At 34.2% G+C, this 21,228-nt stretch overlaps 1 protein-coding gene across 1 annotated transcript; it reads right to left on the bottom strand.

Moving 5' to 3' along the window:
• Positions 1-5,704: 5,704 nt before the first annotated feature.
• LOC130974411 (uncharacterized) lies at positions 5,705-20,941 on the bottom strand. Its single transcript, XM_057899300.1, has 10 exons — positions 20,745-20,941; positions 20,472-20,546; positions 14,468-14,830; positions 13,507-13,580; positions 13,388-13,435; positions 12,629-12,978; positions 9,304-11,677; positions 7,036-7,207; positions 6,786-6,873; positions 5,705-6,315 (listed from the first exon to the last, which is right to left on the bottom strand). The coding sequence occupies exons 1-7, from the start codon at positions 20,939-20,941 to the stop codon at positions 9,392-9,394; spliced, it is 3,393 nt and encodes a 1,130-aa protein (XP_057755283.1). The 3' UTR covers positions 5,705-6,315; positions 6,786-6,873; positions 7,036-7,207; positions 9,304-9,391.
• Positions 20,942-21,228: the final 287 nt, after the last annotated feature.

The following is a 21,228-nucleotide window of genomic DNA, read 5'->3' as shown; positions in this document are numbered from 1 at the left end:
TGTGTGTCGTTATCATTAAGTACTTTTGCTGAATTTTGCATTTAAATAAAGTATATTTGGTTCTGTGCTTATTTTGAACCGAATTTGTTTGTGTATCCTTATCATTAAGTAATTTCGATGCATTCTGGATTTAAATAAGGTGCAATTTTGGTTTGAACTTGTTTTGAACTAAGTTTGTTTGAATATCGTCATCATAGAGGATTTTGGTGCATTTTGGATTTAAAATGTTATACATATAAGAAGAAGAAGAAAAAGAAGACCATGATAATAATGATGATGGAAGAGGAAGAGAAAATACAGCAGAGGTGTAAGGAGGAGGAGGAAAAGGTATGGTGGTAATAACTGAAAGGTTTATGAGATTGATGAGAATGCTAATTATGCAGAAAAAACAGAATGTTGGAAGAAGAAATACAGTTGTTATTATTCACTATTGAACTAATCATAAGGCAAAAGAATGTATGTTTTACAAATGAGACTTAGAAAATAGAATATACCCATTCTCATGCTCATGGCCTATCAATATATACACATATGAATACACTCTTGGATTTCAAGAAACTCCAGACCAGTAACTAACTCTAATGCCCATAAATTAACTCTCACATTTAATTCACAACATCTCTAACTAACTCTAAAGAATTTACATCCTTACTTTTGACATCCCCCTCAAAATTATAATTGGTCTTGGCACAATTCTGAGTTTGCTTTTCCATTTCTCAAATGATACCGATGTCAAAGGTTTAGTTAGTATATCAGCCCTTTGTTCAGCTCCTGAGATATGTATCACATGTACCAAGTTTTTCTGCACTCTATCTCGAACAAATTGAATGTCAAGCTGAAAATGCTTGGTTTTATCATGCAAAACAGGGTTGGCCGTGAGCAACACAATGCTCAAATTGTCACAGAAAATCGAAGGGACACTGGCTAATTCCACATTCAACTCTGTCAACAACCCTTGAATCCAAATGATCTCCGCTTAGCAAGATGCTAGACTCCTAAACTCAGCCTCAGTTGATGACCTGCTGATCGTCAGTTGTTTCCTGCACATCCAAGACACCAAATTAGGACCAAGAAAGATGTAAAATTCAGACACAGATCTCCTGTCCTCCAAATCAGAGGCCCAGTCTGCATCAGAAAACTCATAAATTCTGAAGTCTGTGCTTTTGTGGAATATCAACTATTGATCTTTAGTGCCCTGCAAGTATATAAGCAACCTTTTTACAGCCTTTTAGTGAGCAAGAAGAGGTCTATGCATAAATTGACTCACTTTACTCACTGCAAATGCCAAATCTGGCCTTGTCACAGTGGCATACTGCAGACTCCCTACCACTGATCTGTAAAGCTCGGATCACCAAATTCTTCGAATCCTCTAGCAGTTAATTGTAGAAAAGATACCATAGGAGTTAGCATGGGACTAGCATCAGCCATACCAACTTTAGAGAGTAGATCACGTATATACTTGGTCTGAGACAAGTGCAGAGCTCTTGTATCAATTTTTAAAATTTCAACGCCTAAAAAGTAACTCAAATCTCCTAAATTCTTTAAAGAGAAGATGTTGTGAAGTTGCTGCATTAATCCAACTATTGTAGATTGATTATTACCTATAACAATCATATCATCAACATAACACAATATAAAAATAACATTATCTGTTTCGGTTCTAATAAAAAGAGAATTATCAGACTTAGCATTTTAAAACCCAAAAGTTGCTAAAGTGCTACTTAATTTAAGAAATTACTCTCTTGGAACTTGTTTAAGACCATAGAGAGACCTATCTATTAGTAATATATTAAAATAGAATACAAGATAGTCTAGATGTATTGTTAGTCTCCTTGCTTCCTATCATGATTCTAGATTCATTCTTAGGCTTTGACTCTTCTTTTTTCAACTACAAAAAAAAAAAAAAAAAACTATGAAAATCATAATGAAACCTCCCATTAAAATTATGAAACGTTACAAGGAATAAAATTCAATGTAAATTAATGTAAAAATTTCATCTTAAGCTCCCATTAAATTTTTGAAACATTACACCTAAAATTTAGTGTACAATTATCATATCCTACATTGATCTTAAGGTCACATTACAACAAAAAAAAAATTAATTCTTAAGATGCTACTACAATTATCAAATGTTACAAGAAACCAAAATTAAATGTACAAATTCTTTTAAGATTTCACAAAAGTGAGAATAATCAATCTACTTTAAATATAATTAAAAATAACATAATTATATATTATGTAATAAGAAATTACAACGGCTACTATAACGGTCACAAATAACAAAGAACAATATAAATATATACTATTTTATTTACATAAATTTATAAAATCTAATAAAAAACCATTATGTAAAAATTATAATTCAAATTCTCCACGCATGGTGCGGGTCAAAATCTAGTTTAATTAATTTACAAACAAGAGTTTAAGGTTGTATTTCAAATCCCTTTGTTTGTCTCATATAAATAGTTTGGTATAAATTCCCATTTAAAAAAGCATTATTAAAGTCATATTGTCTAATAGTCCATCCTCTAGTCAGTGCTACACTTAACATAATTCTAATAATTGTAGGTCTTATGACTGGACTAAAGACTTGACCAAAATCAAATCCTTCAGTTTGATCAAAGCCTTGTGCCACAAGTCTGGCCTTGTATTTTTGTATCTTTGGTAACCTTTTAACAGCATACATCCACTTTGAACCTATCACTTTTGCATTAGGTGGATCCTCAACCAAGGTCCATGTATTAGTTCTCATAAGAGCCTGGTATTCCTCTTGCATAGCAGCATACCAATGTGGTATTTTAAGAGCCACAGCTGCATTTCTAGGAGGACTTTCAATAGACAAGTCTGAACTTCCAACAGGCAACAGTAGAGTGAAGTTTTGGCTTTAACTTTCCTGTTTTTGACCTTGTGGTCATGAGGTGTTGATTCTGAACCTCAATAGTAGCAGGTGATTCAAGATTCTGTTGAGCAATATCTTGTGAAGTAGTAGGAGGTGCAGAAAGAGGTAGCTGTTTTTCAATACCAGTGATTGGAATGATATCTGAACTTGTACTTTGAGAAGTAGAGGGTGGTGATTCTTTTATTAAATCACTAGGCACATCACTAGTTGTTGATGCTACAGATTTATTGTTAGTACCAATAGTTGGTCTATCTGAAATAATACTTGAACCAGAAGAATTATTTGAGGTGTGAATTGATGGTATGGAAGTAGAATTATGAGTGTTTAAAGTATTGCTATTAGCTAATTTAGGTAGAAAAAGTTCATTGTATGGAAAATCACTTTCATCAAAAAGCACATCTCTTAAAATATATATATCTTACCAGAGGGTGATAGACACATGCACTTTATGATCAATAGCATATCCTAGAAATAAACATCTATGGAACTTATAATTAAATTTGTTCTTGTTATAAGGAGTTATTAAGGGATAGTAGGTTGAACCAAAGGTTCTTAGGAGAGTATAATCAGGTTGTTTGGTAAACTAGAACCTCATATGGAGATTTATTTTGGAGAGTTGGAGTAGGTAATTGATTTATAAGATAAGGCTGTAACTACAACCTCATCCCAATAAGTGAGTGGCATTTTGGCTTGAGAAAGCATAGCCAAACTTGTCTCCACAATATGGCGATGCTTTCTCTCCACTCTACCATTTTGCTCATGTTTGTAAGTACAAGTGTATCTATGAGAAATACCTTTCTCTGCTAAGTATGAAGTAAAGATGTTTGAGGTGAATTCATCTCCATGATCAGTCTGAAATTTCTTAATTTTATGTCCAGTAAGATTTTCCATTAGAGATTGAAATTGTACAAAAGCAGTAAAGACTTGAGATTTAGAGTGCAGTAAGTACAAGCATGTGCATTTTGAAGAAGCATCAATAGAAGTCACATAGAATCTATAACCTAAGTGAGAGCTATATGGTGATGGTCTCCAAACATTGAGTAAACAAGCTGTAGAGGTGCTGTATAGACAGTAGAAGACTCGGGAAAAGGCAATTTATGATGTTTAGCTTCAGCACAATGAGAACAAATATTATTCATATCAAATTGTTTACTTGAAGAAGAAATATTACACAAATTCATAACCAAATGTACAATTCTAGTTGAGGCATGGCCTAAACGCCGATGCCAAAGATTATTGGAAGTCAGATTTACACTAAACACACAGGGAATAGAACTAGGAGTGAGATTTGAAGGACTTTGAACATTGAAGAATCTGTATAGACCACCTCTATGATAGCCTTGTAAAAGTATCTTCTTGGAGTGTTGCTATTTCATTAAACAAATGTAAGCATGAAATTCAAAGAATACAGCATTGTCTTCACAAAATTTTGATACACTAACTACATTCTTGGTCATTTGTGGTGAGTGAATTAATTGTTGAAGATTAAAGAAACGATTTGTATCTAAAGCATGTAAAATTGAATTACCAATGAGAGATTAACAAACCTTTGCCATTGTCTACCATAACCTGTTCAGGACCATTATAGTCTGTTTTTGAAAGGAGGTTGTCAGCATTGGGTGTGATATGGTGTGAAGCACCAGTGTTTGGATACCATGTTGGGTCAACAAGAGAAGTTGGAACAACCATGTAAGCAGATGGATTGTGGCAGGGTGGGTTTGGATGGGGGAATTGACGATGAACCAAAAACTTGTGAAGCAGATGAAGACACCAAAGTCTTTGTTGAGGGAGGCCTAAAAGATTGATTCTGGGATTGAGAAGGGGGTGGAATCTGTTGATCAAACCTATGGAAACAATGCCAAGCTATGTGACCAAATCTGTCACAGACCTGGCATTGAGGCCTTGGTGAGCTATAGTTGAATCTGCCATCTCGAGATATTCTTCCACCTCTGCCTCTGCGATTGTAGTTGGCACGACCAGAGGTGAAGGAATTGGAGAAAGAGCTTTGTGCAAGATGAGCCTGAGGGAGCAAAGTATCTGGGTTCCGAAACTGCTATAACATATCATCATGTGACATAATGATGGTTTCTACCTCACATAAAGAATAGAGTTCAGGTTTGGAATTGATCATAGTAAGAACATGATATTCAGAATTTAAACCAGCAAGAAGGGCATCAATATGTTCTTCTGATGTGAGTGGACTCCCAAGAGCAGCCAAAGAATCAGTAACTTCTTTAATCTTTGAAATGTATTGTGTTGCTATTAATCTGTTCTTGATATTCTTCAGGCTAGCTTTTTGAGTTGCTTGATCTTGTATTTGGTGCTTTTAGTAAAGTAATCCTCGATCCTATTCCAGATTTCATAAGCAAATTGGCTGCCAACCATCTTGTTGGAGAAAACTTCCTCCATTGAATCCAAAAAGAAGGAAATGATGTTGTAATCTTCCTGGCGCCATTGCTTGTACTGTGCAAATTCTTTACCTGAAAGTCAATCTTGATCTGATGAAAATTGAGGAGGAATGGATTGTTGAAGATGGCTCTCTAAATCTTGTCCTCTAACTGCTGCCATGTTCGATGGTTGTTTTCACCTAACTTGTTGCCAATGGCATTCTGAAAGGATTGTGGTGTAAAAGATGAACTATTCGGAAGAGGAATATTGGGTGTAGATTATGAAAATTCATTTGTGATGGAAGAAGCCATGGATCAATAACCTTTGGCTCGTGATACCAAGAAAGGTTTTTGAGATCGATGAGAATGCTTTCACAGCAAAAAGCAGAGAATGCTAATTATGCAAAAAAATAGAATGTTGGAAGAAGAAGCACAATTGTTATTATTCATGATTGAACTAATTAGAAGGCAAAAGAATGTATGTTTTACAAATGAGACTTAGAAAATGGAATGTACCCATTCTCACACTCATGGCCTATCAATATATACACATATGAATACACACTTGGATTTCAAAACAAGGGGGAAACAAAGGGGGAAGATTTAAATGCAGAGACAGGTAACATGGCATTTTTGCTCTCTTAGAGAAATGCTCTACGCTTTTGCATGACTAGAATATACATAACATTCGAACAACTCCAGAAGCCTCCAAGGAAATCAAGAAGAAAGATAATATTTAAGACATTACTTTCTCCTTCAAAAACAAATGCACCAACATAGCAGCCTCTTTTACTAGCAATAACCGACAGACCATGCAGCCAAAATAGGGTAATATCTATACCAAATAGAGACATGGCCCTTCACGCTGTATCATGGAGTGTTCTAATACCAGTTCTGAGAAAACTTTGCATCAAAAGAGAGGTCAACCTTAAGAATGTTCTTGCCATTGATGTGTTTGGATATGCACTCAACAACTATGGCCCTTGCAGCCTCAGCTGAATTGGTTGGTCCTGAATTGTCATATCTTCACTGAAAATTTTCACGAAAGTTGTAATAAATGTTCAAAAGCGTCAAAATTTGAAACGACATTATTAGTGTAAAGATAAAAAAGTTACTCCTTCCATTTCAAAACAAGTGACAATTTTGGAATAGTGGCATATTTTGAAATATCGATGTATTACTTTGTCCGAATTGACCGTTATTTTGAGCCAAAAGAAATAAAATAGAAATATAAATTATGTGACTAATGTCTTAAAAATTGCCTATGATTTATGAAAGCGCCTCAAATTTGGGAAATCAAATTCATTGTGTTATGAAATTATTAACTGAAGTAACAAACTAAATTTAAGTACTGCGAGAAAAATGATACCCTTTTATCAAATAATAATAATAATAATAATAATAATAATAATAATAATAATAATAATATCCTATAAGTTCGATGAACAAATAGGAGGACTAGCATGCATTACTTAAATTGTAGAAGTCATAAAATTTACCCATAGAAATAAGTTCCATCCAAGCTCCTTCAACTCTTTATTATTCAAAGCTTCCAACATGGCGTTCGGTATCATCTGCTACATTACCCTGTTGCATCATACTTATCAGAAACCATGGCACTGGAGTATGAATTATTAAAAATTCATTATTTAAGATTTACTATAATATGAATGCCAAAACTGAGAGTATAGTGATAGACACAGAAAAGGCAACACGTGAAGAATTAGTTTACTTGAAAGAATTAAGAACCTGCACCGGGGTATTAATAGCAGCTCGCTCAATGTGAGCTTTCGGATAGGTGTTTTGGCTTTATCATCAATGCAAACCACCACGCTCACCTCAGGAAACTGTTAACACAATGAAATTGACGAGCTGCTTTTTTGACGCTCCTCTTGCCATTGCAAAACTTCTATCATTGTACCTAAGATCAACTGTTTACTTAGCTTACTTTCACAAGAACATGACAGGAGGAAAAAAGAAAAGAAGTGACAACATAAGATGGGATTAAATAATTCAGAAAGCATCACTACCATCACAATCAACACTTAATCCAATTCCCATTCAGAACTCCTCATAAGTCATAAATATAACTTTTTAATTATATTTTAGAAATTAAAAAAAAGGTGCTCTGACCAAAGATACTGCCTTAGTAGTAAACAACTTCTACACGCCAAATGTAATTATAATAGTTATAATCTACTAAAATTAGGAGGTTGGATAACCCACTTCCTGAAACCCATACAATGTTCCCCCCAAAAATAGAAAATGTTCACGGCCTCCCAATTGGCAACACCTGTCTTCTTCTGTTTTGGCTTCAAAGTTCAAACTGAAATGAAACAAAATGCAATTAGTTCAGTGGATAAAGGAGTGAGAAGTGGCTTGAGGGAGAACTTTCTCGCACAAATTTGAGTCTAAACAAATCAATGGCTAATCCCTCTTTTCATCTCAGTCCCTCTGTTGATCCTTCTTGAACAAAAACAAGCACATTGGTGTCCCCTTTCCTCTCGTAACCACCCTTCTCTTTTCCAACCCTCTCCTTTCCTCTCTGGTTTCGCCTGAGGATGCATTCTTTGAGACCGGTAGCCAAAAAGGTGACATCATACCCTTCATCCATTTTTCAATTTCAATTCGGATTCAATCAAAAAGCAAAGAAAGAAAAAAGCTTGCAAGTCAGAAGAGAGTTGAGAGAAGGTTGATGCCAACAAAAGGGGTTCAGGGTCCCCTCTCCTCGGCACCGCCAAACCACAACATCCCACTGGCGTAACTCACTGTCACCAGATCAGAAAGCATCAGACCAGTAGAATCAATTTCGGCGTCTCACGGCTGCTGATGGTATGTTTCTTACTCAGCATTCCCCCTTTCTCCTTTTCCATTTTCTATGTTTCCCTTTTCACGGGATAGGTGCTCATTTTAAGGTTCTTGCAACTCTGAACTTCTAAATACTAAGTTAATATTGTAAAGGGATAATACTTTGGAAGGGTTTACACTACTAACACAACCTTGAAGGTGATTTTTCTGACTATCTTTGCAGCACTGTGTGCAAATATCTTATTTTCATAGCCATTCGATCCCTATTTCCATTCAGAATCCACTCACCCACGCATAGCCATGGCTACCTTGCTATTGGACATTGACATGGACACACGGGGCACAAAACAGACAATGACACAGCAAATTCCAAAAATTATAGGACACCAACACGACAAATACACAGATACATAAGATTTACAATATCTCCAGATTTTCATAGATGTCAAACAATTAATTTCCATAAATTTTTGAGATCCCTCTGGAAAGAAGGAGTATTATTGACCTATGCCACATACATTACCTGTTTCTAAGTTCCCTCTAGGACACCTGGGGAATCATTTCTATTAGCATTTCATAGAACATATAACATGAGACACTTGTATAATAAATAAATGAATAACAAGAAAAACATTGACCATGCCAGATTGTATTCAGGTTGTTTCCTTTCATGTTTTCGACATGCTCATTTGCATATGTTTTCCACATGTTTTCAACAAAAAATAATTTGAACATGGACATGTAAGGATGCGTGGGTATTCACCGTATTTTGGTATCATGTCAACAGATACACCATCACCTTGATATAGCTGTGCTTCATAGCAATAGGCAATAGTATAATACTAAAGAACTATCAAACATGTTAATCTCAACTGAAAGAAAACGTTTTGGAATTCAAGAAAAAACAAGCAGCCTGTATATATAAATTGAAGCTTTATGACCAGTCACTGGCATATTTGAAGCAATAGCCATTAGTTTTGTATGCTGCAATGTCATTGTATGATGTGGGAAGTTCACCATAACCTAAAGTAATCATAAATTTGACCAATAATAAATTACTGCAAACGTTCCAATAAATTACTAAATAGAAAAATTAGCTCTTCTATTTCATTCCTACATTCACAACAGCCAACATAGATAACAGCATCATAGTTAAAATACTGCCAATAAAGGAGGTAGGATAAATAATAAATCTAAATTAATACTTACATACTGTTACCAGTGTGCTGATATATTCAGGATAAGTAAATTGAATGGCCCTTCAAGAAGAAATTGGATGCATGTTAAGCATAAGAGCTCAACAAACTGCAGCAATGTCTGATAGGTCTTCAGAACTGGATGAATATGAAAGTAAGTTCTGTTCCGATTCAGATTTGGTATAAACTTTTTCTTTTGCTTCTTCACCTTCAGTTTGTGCATTTAAGATTGATGAGTGCAACACCTTTGCAGATAATAATCCTAAACCTCTCATCTTAGACAACAAGTTCAAAGTAGAAAAGTATGTCTCTGATCCACATGGAAGTTTAGATATGTTTAATAAATTCCTGTCACTCAATTCAACCCTAAAATCAATCATCTCTTGTAGCATTACTTTAATCATTTGAAGATTTTTTTCTCTGCAAAATACATAAATCATCAGATTAAATGTATGACCATCAGGTCTAAGACCATTCACCTTCATCTGGTCATACATTGCACGGGCCTCTTGAATTCTTCCACATCTAAGTAGTGCATATATGCCAACTCCGAATGCTACACCGTCAAGTGGATATTTTTTCAATACTGCAAATCTAAAAACATCAGCAGCCATGTTATATTTACGAACCTTGACAAGCCCTCCTATTATCACAGTATGGATGTGAGCATCAACATCAGGGTAACTCATGGAAAGACCACGGTAAACATTAACTGCTTCTTCAATTCTTCTCGAAGCACAAAGTCCAGTCAGTAATCCAGCAAAAGTATAGTTATCTGGTGTAAAACCTTTATCAACCATATTATTATAGAGTTCAACTGCATGAGAGGGAAGTCCAGCCTTAACAAAAGAGCATAAAAGTGCATTACATAGCACTAAATCAGTATCTACATATCCACAGACTAGTTTGGGTAATAGATTAAACTTGGGTAATAGATAAAACTTTCCCGAAAGACAAATTGTAGACAACAACGAAGTAAAGGTATAAGAATCAGGTTTTAGATTTTGTTTTGACAAACTGGCAAAAACTTCAACTGCATCCTGATACCTTCCAACCTTTGAAAGGCAATCAATTAATACATTACAAAGAATTAAATCCGGATTTTGGTCAGTAGATAACATGATCTTTAACAAATCTAAGGCTTCAGTGACCATGCCAGATTGCATAAATGCCTTGAACAAGATTGTATATGTCACAACATTGGGGGAACAACCACTTCCAGACATTTTCAAGTGCAGATTGCGAGCAACATCAAGTCTCCCCACTTTACAGTATGTATGGATGAGAATCGTCCAAATGTTAACAGACAATTCAAACCCTAAAGAAATCATGAGACCCAGCACTTGATACACCTGAAGTAATCCATTCATCCTAGAGAAACAATTGAGAAGCATCTCAAACATGGGAATGCTGGGATAATAGCCCATCCTCAACAGGAGTCGAAACACATAACCGGTGTGAGTAATATCATTTAACTTAGATAGATGACAAAGTGCATAGTTAAAGGTGAAGAAGTTTGGGGCTTGCGTGTGGTGGAAAACCCTCAATGCGAGATTGGGTTGGCCAATTTTAAATAGAACGTCCATGAGGATATTACGAGCAAATGTATTAGGTTCGAAGCCCGAAACTTGCATCAGGTGATAAGCCTCAAGCACCATGGGATGCATTTCGGCATGCCATAAAATCCTTAATAAGAGGATGTAAGTTGCACGTTTTATGACACATCCTATAGTCTCCAACTGAAAAAGAATAACTTGGAGGGTTTTGTAATGGTTGGTGAGACGTTGAAGCACTGGGACCATGTAATCAAGGGCACGGATATCATGAGAGTAATTATAATTAAAATCATTATAGTAATTCTGGCGATGGGCAGTCCAGATAAAAAAGGAAAGGGTAATCAAGTCAGAGGGGCACCTGGCCACTGTGGAATGCACAACATCAATCCTACTCATAACCAATTCCATTTTGGTTTTTGGTTTAGTTTTGTGTTCATTGATGATGTTACTACTACTGCTGGTGTTGTTGCCACCACCCCACTGCAAACAATGACAGGATGATGCGTAGCAGCGAGACAAGAAGACACGAGCTAGCAGTCTTGTCACTCTCATGACCTGGTGGTGTGGCTTGCTGTTGTGAACAAACAAAGCCCACCTCATGTGTTTCCATGCACACATAAGCAAACCTACAAAATACAAAACATATATCATGTCATTCAACATCGTGAATTCACAGGGGGCATAAAAAAAATTCTGGACAGAAGACATTACATAGCAACAGCGAGAGCAAGCTCCAAGGTTGCAGCCTCGCGGGAGAGACATGTACATATCAACAGCAACGAAGGAGAGAGAAGACTTAGCAGCAGCTGCAGTGAAGAGATGGGTGTAACACTGAGAAACAAATGGCCGCCATTCAGATAACTTTTTTTGTGAAGATGAACATTCCTCTAGAAAAGCCTAAGTCACATCCATAAACCTAAAGAGGGTGCTGAGGAGCAAAACAACTGCAACAACCAGCAGCAACAGGACGAAAAGATACAACCAAAACAAGAATACAAAACATAGATCAATCAACAAAAAACAAAGTAACTAGTAATCACCCATAACACAAAAAAATCCACTAGCTACAGGCACAGAACAAAAGCTTCAATGATCAATTATCCTGTCTTCCCTGCCTCCTTTCCAAGGCTCCTTATAAAACGAAATCAGCCTTTACATCTCCTCCACATTCACAGATTCTTTGTTGAATATTTTCGTGTTTCTAGTTTTCCATACATTCACTCTCTTTTTTTTGCACCTTTTAGCATCGTTGTTCTAAACATGCAAAGAAAAACAAAATGACCAAAGAACAGAACATAAAAGACCCTTCCTGAATGAAAAACAAGACAAATATAACCAAAAAAAACTTAAAACTGCTAGAACCTTCCTATTTTCTCTCTCTTAAAAACAAACTCTTATTTATTACCACTGACCTCCAAATCAAACTATTGCAAAGTGATTAATCTCCTTAGGAAATTAAACAGCACCAGAAGAAAGACCCTTTTATTGAATCTTCATCAAGCTAGGAGACAAATTTTGAGTGTTATTGAAAATGTTTTCTGCTCTATTATCTCTCTCAGTTTCTCCAACTTTAGTATACTAGCCTCAAGAAAGGGAAAATAACAAAGAGAACAATAAATTAAATCAGTTAGTTTTACATACAGATACAATTCATCTAAACCTATTACAAATTAAATCAACCAGTTTTACATACAAATACAATTAGCGTCAATAAATTAGAACAGCAAAAATCCAGTATAAAAAATTAATAAGAATAACTTAGGAAAAAAAAGACTCACCTACCCTACACTGCAGAAGCAGAAAGTCAGAAACAGAGTCAGGTGAGGTTTTCCAACTTGGGGTCGTTTTGCAGTGTTGCACCGTTGCAGAGCAGGCCACCGTCGAGAGAGCGCAGAACTTCAACACGAGCAGGGCAGAGCCTGCAGAGGAGCCAACGCGATGACGACGGAGGAAGCAAAGGCAGAGACAGGCGAGGCACGATGGAGCCAAGGCGGCCGGGACGTCACAGACGGAGAAGGCAGAGGCGAGCAGACACTGGCAGCAGGGGGATGAGGCAGAGGAGCCGGCAAGGGGAGTGACGAGTGACGTACTCTTCGTTGGCTGCCGTTGTGTTCGGCGGTGGACGTGCGGAACTGCGTTGAGTGAGGTTGAGAGGTGAGAGTCAGTGAATCTGTGATTCTTGGGAGATAGTGAGCTGAGACTTGAGGTTGTGGATGGCAAGGTTCTAAAAACCGGACCGGTTATCGAACTGTTCTACTAGTTCACTGGTTTATTGGTTTAACCGTGATTCAACCGGAAAAACCGTTTTATAATAAACACCTGATTCTATAAAAATTCAATGAATAAAGCTACTGGTTCTAAACACTGTTCTACTGCATTTTTTTACTTCAAAAGGGGATCATAAACAACTAGTTCTATGAATAAATAAACTACAATGATCATATGTAATGCCAAAAAAAGGCCAATGATGAAATAATAAAGGGTTTCTCTCTTCAATTCTATGTTCAAGCTTGTAGCAAACCAGAATCAACAGAGCAATACCGTTGAAATAATCTTCCTTCTTAATTCTTATATACCTCAAAGAATTTCCTACAAAATGAAAATTGAACACAATACACAGCTTTAAAACAAAAACAAAACAACACTCAGAAATCAATCACCTCTTCCAAACACAGCCTTAAAACAAAACAGAACAACATTCAGAGTATGAGCATTGACCACAAAAAAGTGATGTCTGAAACAGAACAAAAACAGCATAACAACATTCAGAATTTGAGCATTGAGTACAAAATATTGATTTATGAAACAAAACAAAAACAGAAGAACAACATTCAGAGTTTGAGCATTGATAACAAAAAATTGATTTCTGAAACAAAACAAACAATGAACAAAACAATGAAAACAGAAATTTTTTTTCCTTCAGAAGAAGAAAACAATGAAAACATGAAGCATATAATAAATCAATGATCACCAATATCCAGCAAGAATCTCAAAGACAACAATAAATACACAACAACAATTTAGCAAATAAACAAGAACAAGACCTAAATAGAAAATCCAACAAATTAAATCGCAGAAACCTAACAATTTAGCAAATTAAAACAACAGCAGCCCAAAAATTTACCAGAACACTAATGCAAGTGGAATCATCATGCTAATATGTTTTCTACAAAGATGCTATTTGTGCAGCTAAAATTTCCTAATTACTAAGATCGAATTATTCTAATTTCACATGCAATCAACTTACTAAGTTTCTAAAAGCTAGAACTGATAAAACCAACCCGAAATATGGTTAAAGCATTTCATCAAACATGTTGAGTGCGGTAAACTTAAAACGAAATAAGAGATTTCAAAGCGTAATATCAATGTCATAGAGAAGAGAACAACATAACTATTGTATACTTTAATTCAGTCTATGAAAAAAATCCAAACCACTACCAAATCAAATAATTACTTATTGTAATAGAAATAAGAAGTTGCAGAGTTTGAAGCAGAGTATTGGTGTTGTGTGAGTGTATTGTCTGGGGGGCGGTTTAGGGAACTCACAGCGGCGATAAAAGAGAGCAGTTCCACGGCTAGGTGGAGCGCGCGGGTTGGTCGCAGAGTTTGAAGCAGACCAACGTGGCTTCCAGACGAACGCGAATGCGAACCCGAACGGTGAACGCGAACGGTGAACGCCGAGCAAACTTGAACAGCGAAGAACGCGAACGAAGACGACGGCTGAACGAAGACGCGAACGTGAACGGCAACCAAACGGCGGCGGAAGCGCGGCTGAACAGACAAAGACGATGGACGCCGAGCTCGAGGAAGCAACTGCGATCGGTGACAGCGAACAGGGGTCGAAGACTTGGAGCACGAGGGAAGCTAGATAGACGGACGGGCGTCTGCTGTGGTGTGTAGGCTAGGCTTACAGTGCTAGGGTTTTTTGGCTGAGTTTTGTGAATGAAAGAAAGGGAGGGAGAAAGGGAGAAAGAAACCAAGGGGCTTCAGAACCCAGTGTGAAAGTAAGCTGAACCAAACCAAATTGATTAAAAATGGATTGGTTCAATTCTGATAAACGGATACCGTTGAAATAAAAATTCATTAAAAAATAAAATTTTTATCTTAAAAATTTTGTAAGTATAATAAACATATAAAATCAATAGAAATAATTTAAACATGTTAAACACCAAACACATTAAAAACTAACCATATTAAAATCTAAATATATTAAATACTGAATACATTAAATTTAAATATGTTAAATACCAAATACATTAAAAGCTAAATACAAAAGTACAATAGAGAGAAACTCAAAATTATTAAAAGATATATATATATATATATATATATATATATATATATATTAAATATTTTTTGTTTAATTAATACATGGTCGGGTTCACGGGTTGGTTTGGGTTCCGTATTTCCAGAACCGTTATCCGAACCAATTACTAGAGAAAGTTATCGGTTTGGTTCAGATTAGACCTGATTACCCGTTAATTCTAAAATCAATTTAATTGGTTCAGTTCGAATTCGGATTGGTAATTGGATACCTACTACCGGTGCTCACCCCTAGCCAAATTTGCCAAAAACAATGCTGTTTCTTTTAAACCGGTCAGTTTTCTGTCTGGTTCAGCCGGCCAAAACTGGCCAATTCTGCGATTTTTCACCAAATTTTGGAGAAATGATTTCAAAGAACAAACCGAATTATAATTACTACAAGTTCACGGTTAGACCGGTCGAACCAGCCAATCTAATTCGGTTTTCAGAACATTAGTGAGGAGAGAGTGAATCTCTAGGGTTTTTTTTTTTTCTTTAATTACCCAATTAAGTGTTTTTAAAATCGATACTTATTCGCCAATCTTAATAGTTGAAATGGCCTAATCTCTCTATATTCACCTTTTGGGTTCGAATCTTTTTATTTTTGATAAAAAAAATAAATGAATAATTGGATACTTATTCTTTCAAATTTTAAAATACATAATACAAAATTTTATTTTATTTTTATTAGATAATAATATAATATAATCTTTCAATTTTAATAATATTTTATTATTCTAACTAATAAAAATATTCGACTAGTTACGTGTACACTAAAATTAACTATTAAAGTTAGTTATTAGTATAAAATATTAAAATACATGTTAGAATATAAATACAAATTAAAAATAAATTAAACTACTCATATATTTATACACAAATACATTAGTAGCTGATTTCAATAGTTAATTTTAATATACGAATAGCATTTTTAAAAAACATTATAATATTATTAAAAATGTCCAAAAAATATCATAATTGTAAAGCAAAAACATAAATATACTCCTTTAATGTGGAAAATCTAACAGAAACAAATTAATAGTTATTATTAGTAGATTGTAATATATGTTATTAGTTGATTGGAATGTCAAATTTATAGAATTTAATTATTTAGAGCCCGTTTAGGAAATCGCAGAAGCTATTTTTTTTTTTACTTTTGAATTATGAAAAGTAGTCACATTATACGTGTTTAGCATCATTTAAAAAAAAAAGCTTTTAACTTCTTCGAACAGCTTTTTGAACAAGTAGAAATATATGACTTCTCTTTTTTTATAAGTCATTCTATCACTTTTCTAAAAAAATTGACTTCAAAACAAAAAAAATCTACTTTCATTCTTGGTTCTATGAAAATGTTTTCTGTTTCTCTTGGGAATACTGGTTCTCCGCCACTATTTTCATGCAAGGTTCTATTTATGGCCTTCCACCATCATTTTTACGGAATAATTTATCTGCGTGACCCTCCCCCACCATTTTAAAACAATATTCCATCTGAACCACCTACTACATATATTCCTTCCCGTTATTTTTTTAATCATTTTACCACTCTATTTTTATTATTAAATTTGTATTTAACATTGTGTGTGGTATGAAATCTCAGTTTTAATTTTATTTTTTACATGTAATTTTATTTTGAATAAAACTCAAAATAGCCCCTTACAATTACCTCGAAAGACAACAAGGTCTTTAACAAAAAAAATCCAACCCGGCCCCTGACAATTACCTCGAAAGGACAACGAGGCCCCTGTGCCAAAAAAAATCCAGGTTGTTTTTTTGGCACAGAGACTAATCAGTCCCAAAAAAATATCAGGGCCGAATTGGGTGTTTTTTTCTTGGGAGCCTTGTTGTGTAATTGTCAGGGGACGGATGGGGTATTCACTCATTATTTTATGTTTGAATTTTTAGTTATAAAAATACTTATTTTAAAGTTATCGAGTTTGGATAAATAACTAAAAAAATACCATTTCTTTTACACAAAAAAAATGGAAATTAAAATAACGATATTGAATGTTGATTTTACATAGGCAATTGATTCTTTATTTGCTCTCTTATTAGTTCTATTTTTTAGACAATTGGTTCTTGTCACGTAATGTCATTAGAAATTGGTTTTTCTACTTCACGTTCACCTATAATGATGTTCTTGTATGTGGTGAATAGTAATATAATTTTAATTCACAATAATCTTGATGGCAATGCCAAAAAAATTATTGTGTAGTTAGTGTTTGTTGTTTTATTGTGTATAATATGCTAAGTGAAAATAAAAAACAAATATAAAATGTATGTCAATGTATATTTTGTTGCTGTTATTTATTTTTTTTACTCCTATTAGCCTCCTCCGGAGTTAAGAACTTGTTATAACTAACTATAAAAATAAGGAGACCACTTCAATAAATACACCAAAAATGTCTTTTTTTAACACGTTTACATGTGTCATAATATTATTGGACATTTTTACTAAATCGGTTAATAATTTATTTTTTAATAAATCAGAACAAAATCGGTTTATTATAACAACAATAATAAACCTAATTGTCCGCATTATAATTATTAGACTCAATTTGATCCGATCGATTTACACAATTTAAACCAAATCATGTTTAAATTTTTTGATAAAAAGACAAATATATTTCTGATTTTTGTTTAAAAAAAACTATGATCAAGTGGGTTATGTAAATTGGTCTATTTGACCCGATCTAATAACAATTCGGTTTATTGTTATTGTTATAAAAAAATCGGTTTTATTTTAGTTTGTTAAGAAATTAAAAAATAACCAGTTCATTAATACGTCCAATAATAATGCGGCACATAAGTGTCTTTACAAAAAGTGCCTTTATGGGAGCATCCTCCTAAAAATAATAGCAAACTATATAAAAATAAAAGAATGAATACCTCATCTGCCCCTGACAATTACTTCGAAAGGACAACGATGCTCCCAAGAAAAAAAACATCCAATCTGGTCCTGATATTTTTTTTGGACTGATTAGCCTCTGTGCCAAAAAAAGCTACCTGGATTTTTTTTTGCACAAGAGTCTCGTCCTTTCGAGATAATTGTCAAGAGGCCGGGTTGGATTTTTTTTTGTTAAAGGCTTTTTGTCTTTCGAAGTAATTGTCAGGGGCTATTTTGAATTTTATTCTAAAGTAATTTATTTATTAGTTGTTATTAATAAAAGTCTTTATATTTTAAACTCTTTTTTCAAAAAAATTTATTTAAGTTGTTTATCCAAACTGGATCTTAATCTATTTAGAATTAAAGGTGATCGAGTACATTGCTTTAATAGCTAGAACAAGTGTGGTCGTATTCAAAAATTTAATTCGTGAGTATGAACTGCATTCAATGAAAAACTTGTGTGCAAGGTAATGGAAAACCACCCAAGACAACAGGGCACAAGTATAAGCTGAGTTTTTAGTTTTTACATGAAGACTGCAGTCAGTATGCTCTCAAATACGATATTTTAGTTGAAACCGTTATGCTTTATCACATATCCAAAATTTTGAGGCAATGACAGCTGCTAGTGATAATCATCTCTTAAGTAATTTGCTTAAATATATTTTCTTTTGTTGGTTTTGTTGGTGAAATGACTTCTTTTTGCATTCTAGTTTCATTCTCAATAGCTTTTTGATCCCACGTAGATGTCTTTTTGCATATGTTTTATTGTGTTTTCTGTTTTCTAGATTATATAGGCCACATTGTAGGTGAATAGGACCTTAGTCTATGGTTACAAAATTAGGGCAAGAGAATAAATGCACGGCATTATATCTAGAGGATCTAGAGTGCACATCATAGATAAGTTGATTGTTGTTTGTAAATATAATTGTGTGTGTTACAATTATTTTAATCGTCTATCATTAAGATTAATTGTGTTTGATTAATTATTGTGCAAAAGTATGGTTTAGTGTGCCTCTGTTTATGATTTAAGATTATCAAGGTTTGATTCATTGTGTAAAGGAGGGGCTTAATGCATCTTTGTTTATAATTAAGATCCATTGTCTTTCATCCAAGTTGTGTTTCTGAATAATCCTTACATAGATATCATCTTAATGTTATTGTTACTTATGGTACTGGGGGTATAAACGTAATGCTCTGAAATCAGGAGGCAAGGGCTATAGTAGGCAAACCTGCAAACGAAGTTGGCACTTTTGAGTAACTAATTATGTTTTAATGGTTTTTTTTTTTCTGAAATAAATAAAAAAAACTTTATTTTCAAAAACAAATTATTTGAGATTTAACTTCAGAGATACGTTTTTTTTTTTAATTTATGGCAAGTTCGTTGCACTACCGATGAACTTTATTATTTACGTTGAGTTCGTCATACTATATAAACTGTGGGGCCATTTAGTTTGTCGCTTTCAACTTTTTTCTTTTTCAAATTTCCTTTTTTCCTTTTTCGTTTGTTATTTTCAGAATCTTCTCTATGAGATTTTCTGTCTTCAAATGTCCGTAAAGTCCTTTATCTACTAGATCATCAGCTTCAGGTCAGTATATAACATGTTAGTTAGATTTTTTATGTTATTGTTTTCAAGTAGAGTTACTATTTATTGTTTATAACATGTTAGTTAGAGTAATTTATTTGTTAATTGTTAGTTAGTTTAGTCGGAATAATTAGTTTCAGTTGTGAGTTAGATGTTAATTAGTTGAATATGCAGTTAGATTAGATTAGAATGATACTAGTTAGTAAAATTAAGTTATCAATTAATTATTGATTAATATGTTTATAGAATTAGTTGAATATGTAATTAGATTATATTAGAATGATACATAGTTAATAAAATTAAGTTATCAATTAATTATTCATTAGTATATTTATAGAGTTAGTTGATGTGATCATATAGTTGGTTTACATATTAATTAGTAAGTTTATAAATTGATTGAGATGTAAGGTAGATAATTAGTTAGTTTAAATATGTCTTTTAAAAATTTAGTTAATGTGAAAGAAACCGAATTCAGTTTATTTTATTTTATTTTACTAGAGTGTAGTTAATGGAGCAGCAGTTATTGGGGTACAAGCATACGCTTTATAGATTGAATCAGACTGAGCACATTACAGGCAGATTTGATTGAGTGATACACTTTTTTATCACTCTTATTTATTATATTGTAATAAAATATAAATTTGTAATTTTATGTGTTATCCTCTTTTTTTTTTTAAACTTGTTTATTTTGTTTGGTAGACGCCTCGGATCTTGCGCACCAGACGAAATTCGATGAGACGTCAGCTTAAGCAGATTAGGTCATATCTCATACAAGTTGAGTTTGAGCATGTGACGTACATAATGGAATTCAAGTATGATTGGCCATTGGCATCAGCGTTGATAGAGAGATGGAGACCTGAGTCCCATACGTTTCATTTGCCATGCGGAGAGATGACTATCTGAGTTGACGATATAATATACCCTCTTCTCCCTGTTATGGTCAATATCATCCATGTTATTACGAATTCTAGAGCTAACGGTGCGACCTCTCTTCACTCTCATCATCCTAGGGTTGGACCGAATATGGAACCCGTCATAGGATGGTCAGTCATCCCCGTGACTTATGGGTCGAAACTCTTATATGTAAACATTAAAGATTGACTCCATGCAATACATAGGATGTACATACCGCTTCCAATCAAGTCGTGCATGAGAGCAAGCTGTAAGAATGTGACGGCAAGGAACATGAAGAGTCTGAAAATACCCATAATCACACTTACTCTCATCAAGTAACACGTGATAATTCTGTTGTATAGACCTAGGCACTGCCGCTAACTCTTCAAATGTGAATGTAGTTCTCGACCAATCAAATTGATAAACATTCATAGTATTGACATGCTTCGAGTTGAATTTTATGGCTTTCATCAACGTCTATAAGAATACAGCACTGACTTGAAGCTGGGCAAGGACCTTTGAACCCTTCCTAGCAAAAGGTTCTGCTTTTGCTCTAATTTTTTGTCTGTTTGAGTCCTTCGGTTATGTGTATCTTCTATTACTTTCTTTGATGTCTTTTTTGTTTTAAAAAAATTAAATAAAAATAAATTTTATGCTCTGTAATTTCTTGATTTGTGACTCTCTTGTTGAATTTTTTTTTAAATTTAGATGTTATTAGG

The sequence above is a fragment of the Arachis stenosperma genome, chromosome 4 (genome assembly GCF_014773155.1).
Source record: "Arachis stenosperma cultivar V10309 chromosome 4, arast.V10309.gnm1.PFL2, whole genome shotgun sequence".
In the NCBI taxonomy this organism is placed as follows: Eukaryota; Viridiplantae; Streptophyta; class Magnoliopsida; order Fabales; family Fabaceae; genus Arachis; species Arachis stenosperma.
The sequence above is the reverse complement of the archived record's forward strand: the minus strand, read 5'-3'. Positions and strand labels throughout refer to the sequence as shown.

Excerpts from the sequence above, each read along its gene's own strand:
- LOC130974411 (XM_057899300.1), bottom strand. The coding sequence starts at position 20,941 with ATGAATGTTTATCAATTTGATTGGTCGAGAACTACATTCACATTTGAA. Across the intron at positions 12,979-13,387 it reads GAAGGAAGATTATTTCAACG|TTCCGCACGTCCACCGCCGA; the intron begins GTATTGCTCTGT and ends CACTCAACGCAG. Across the intron at positions 11,678-12,628 it reads TTCTGCTTCTGCAGTGTAGG|TGTTACACCCATCTCTTCAC; the intron begins GTAGGTGAGTCT and ends TTTGTTTCTCAG.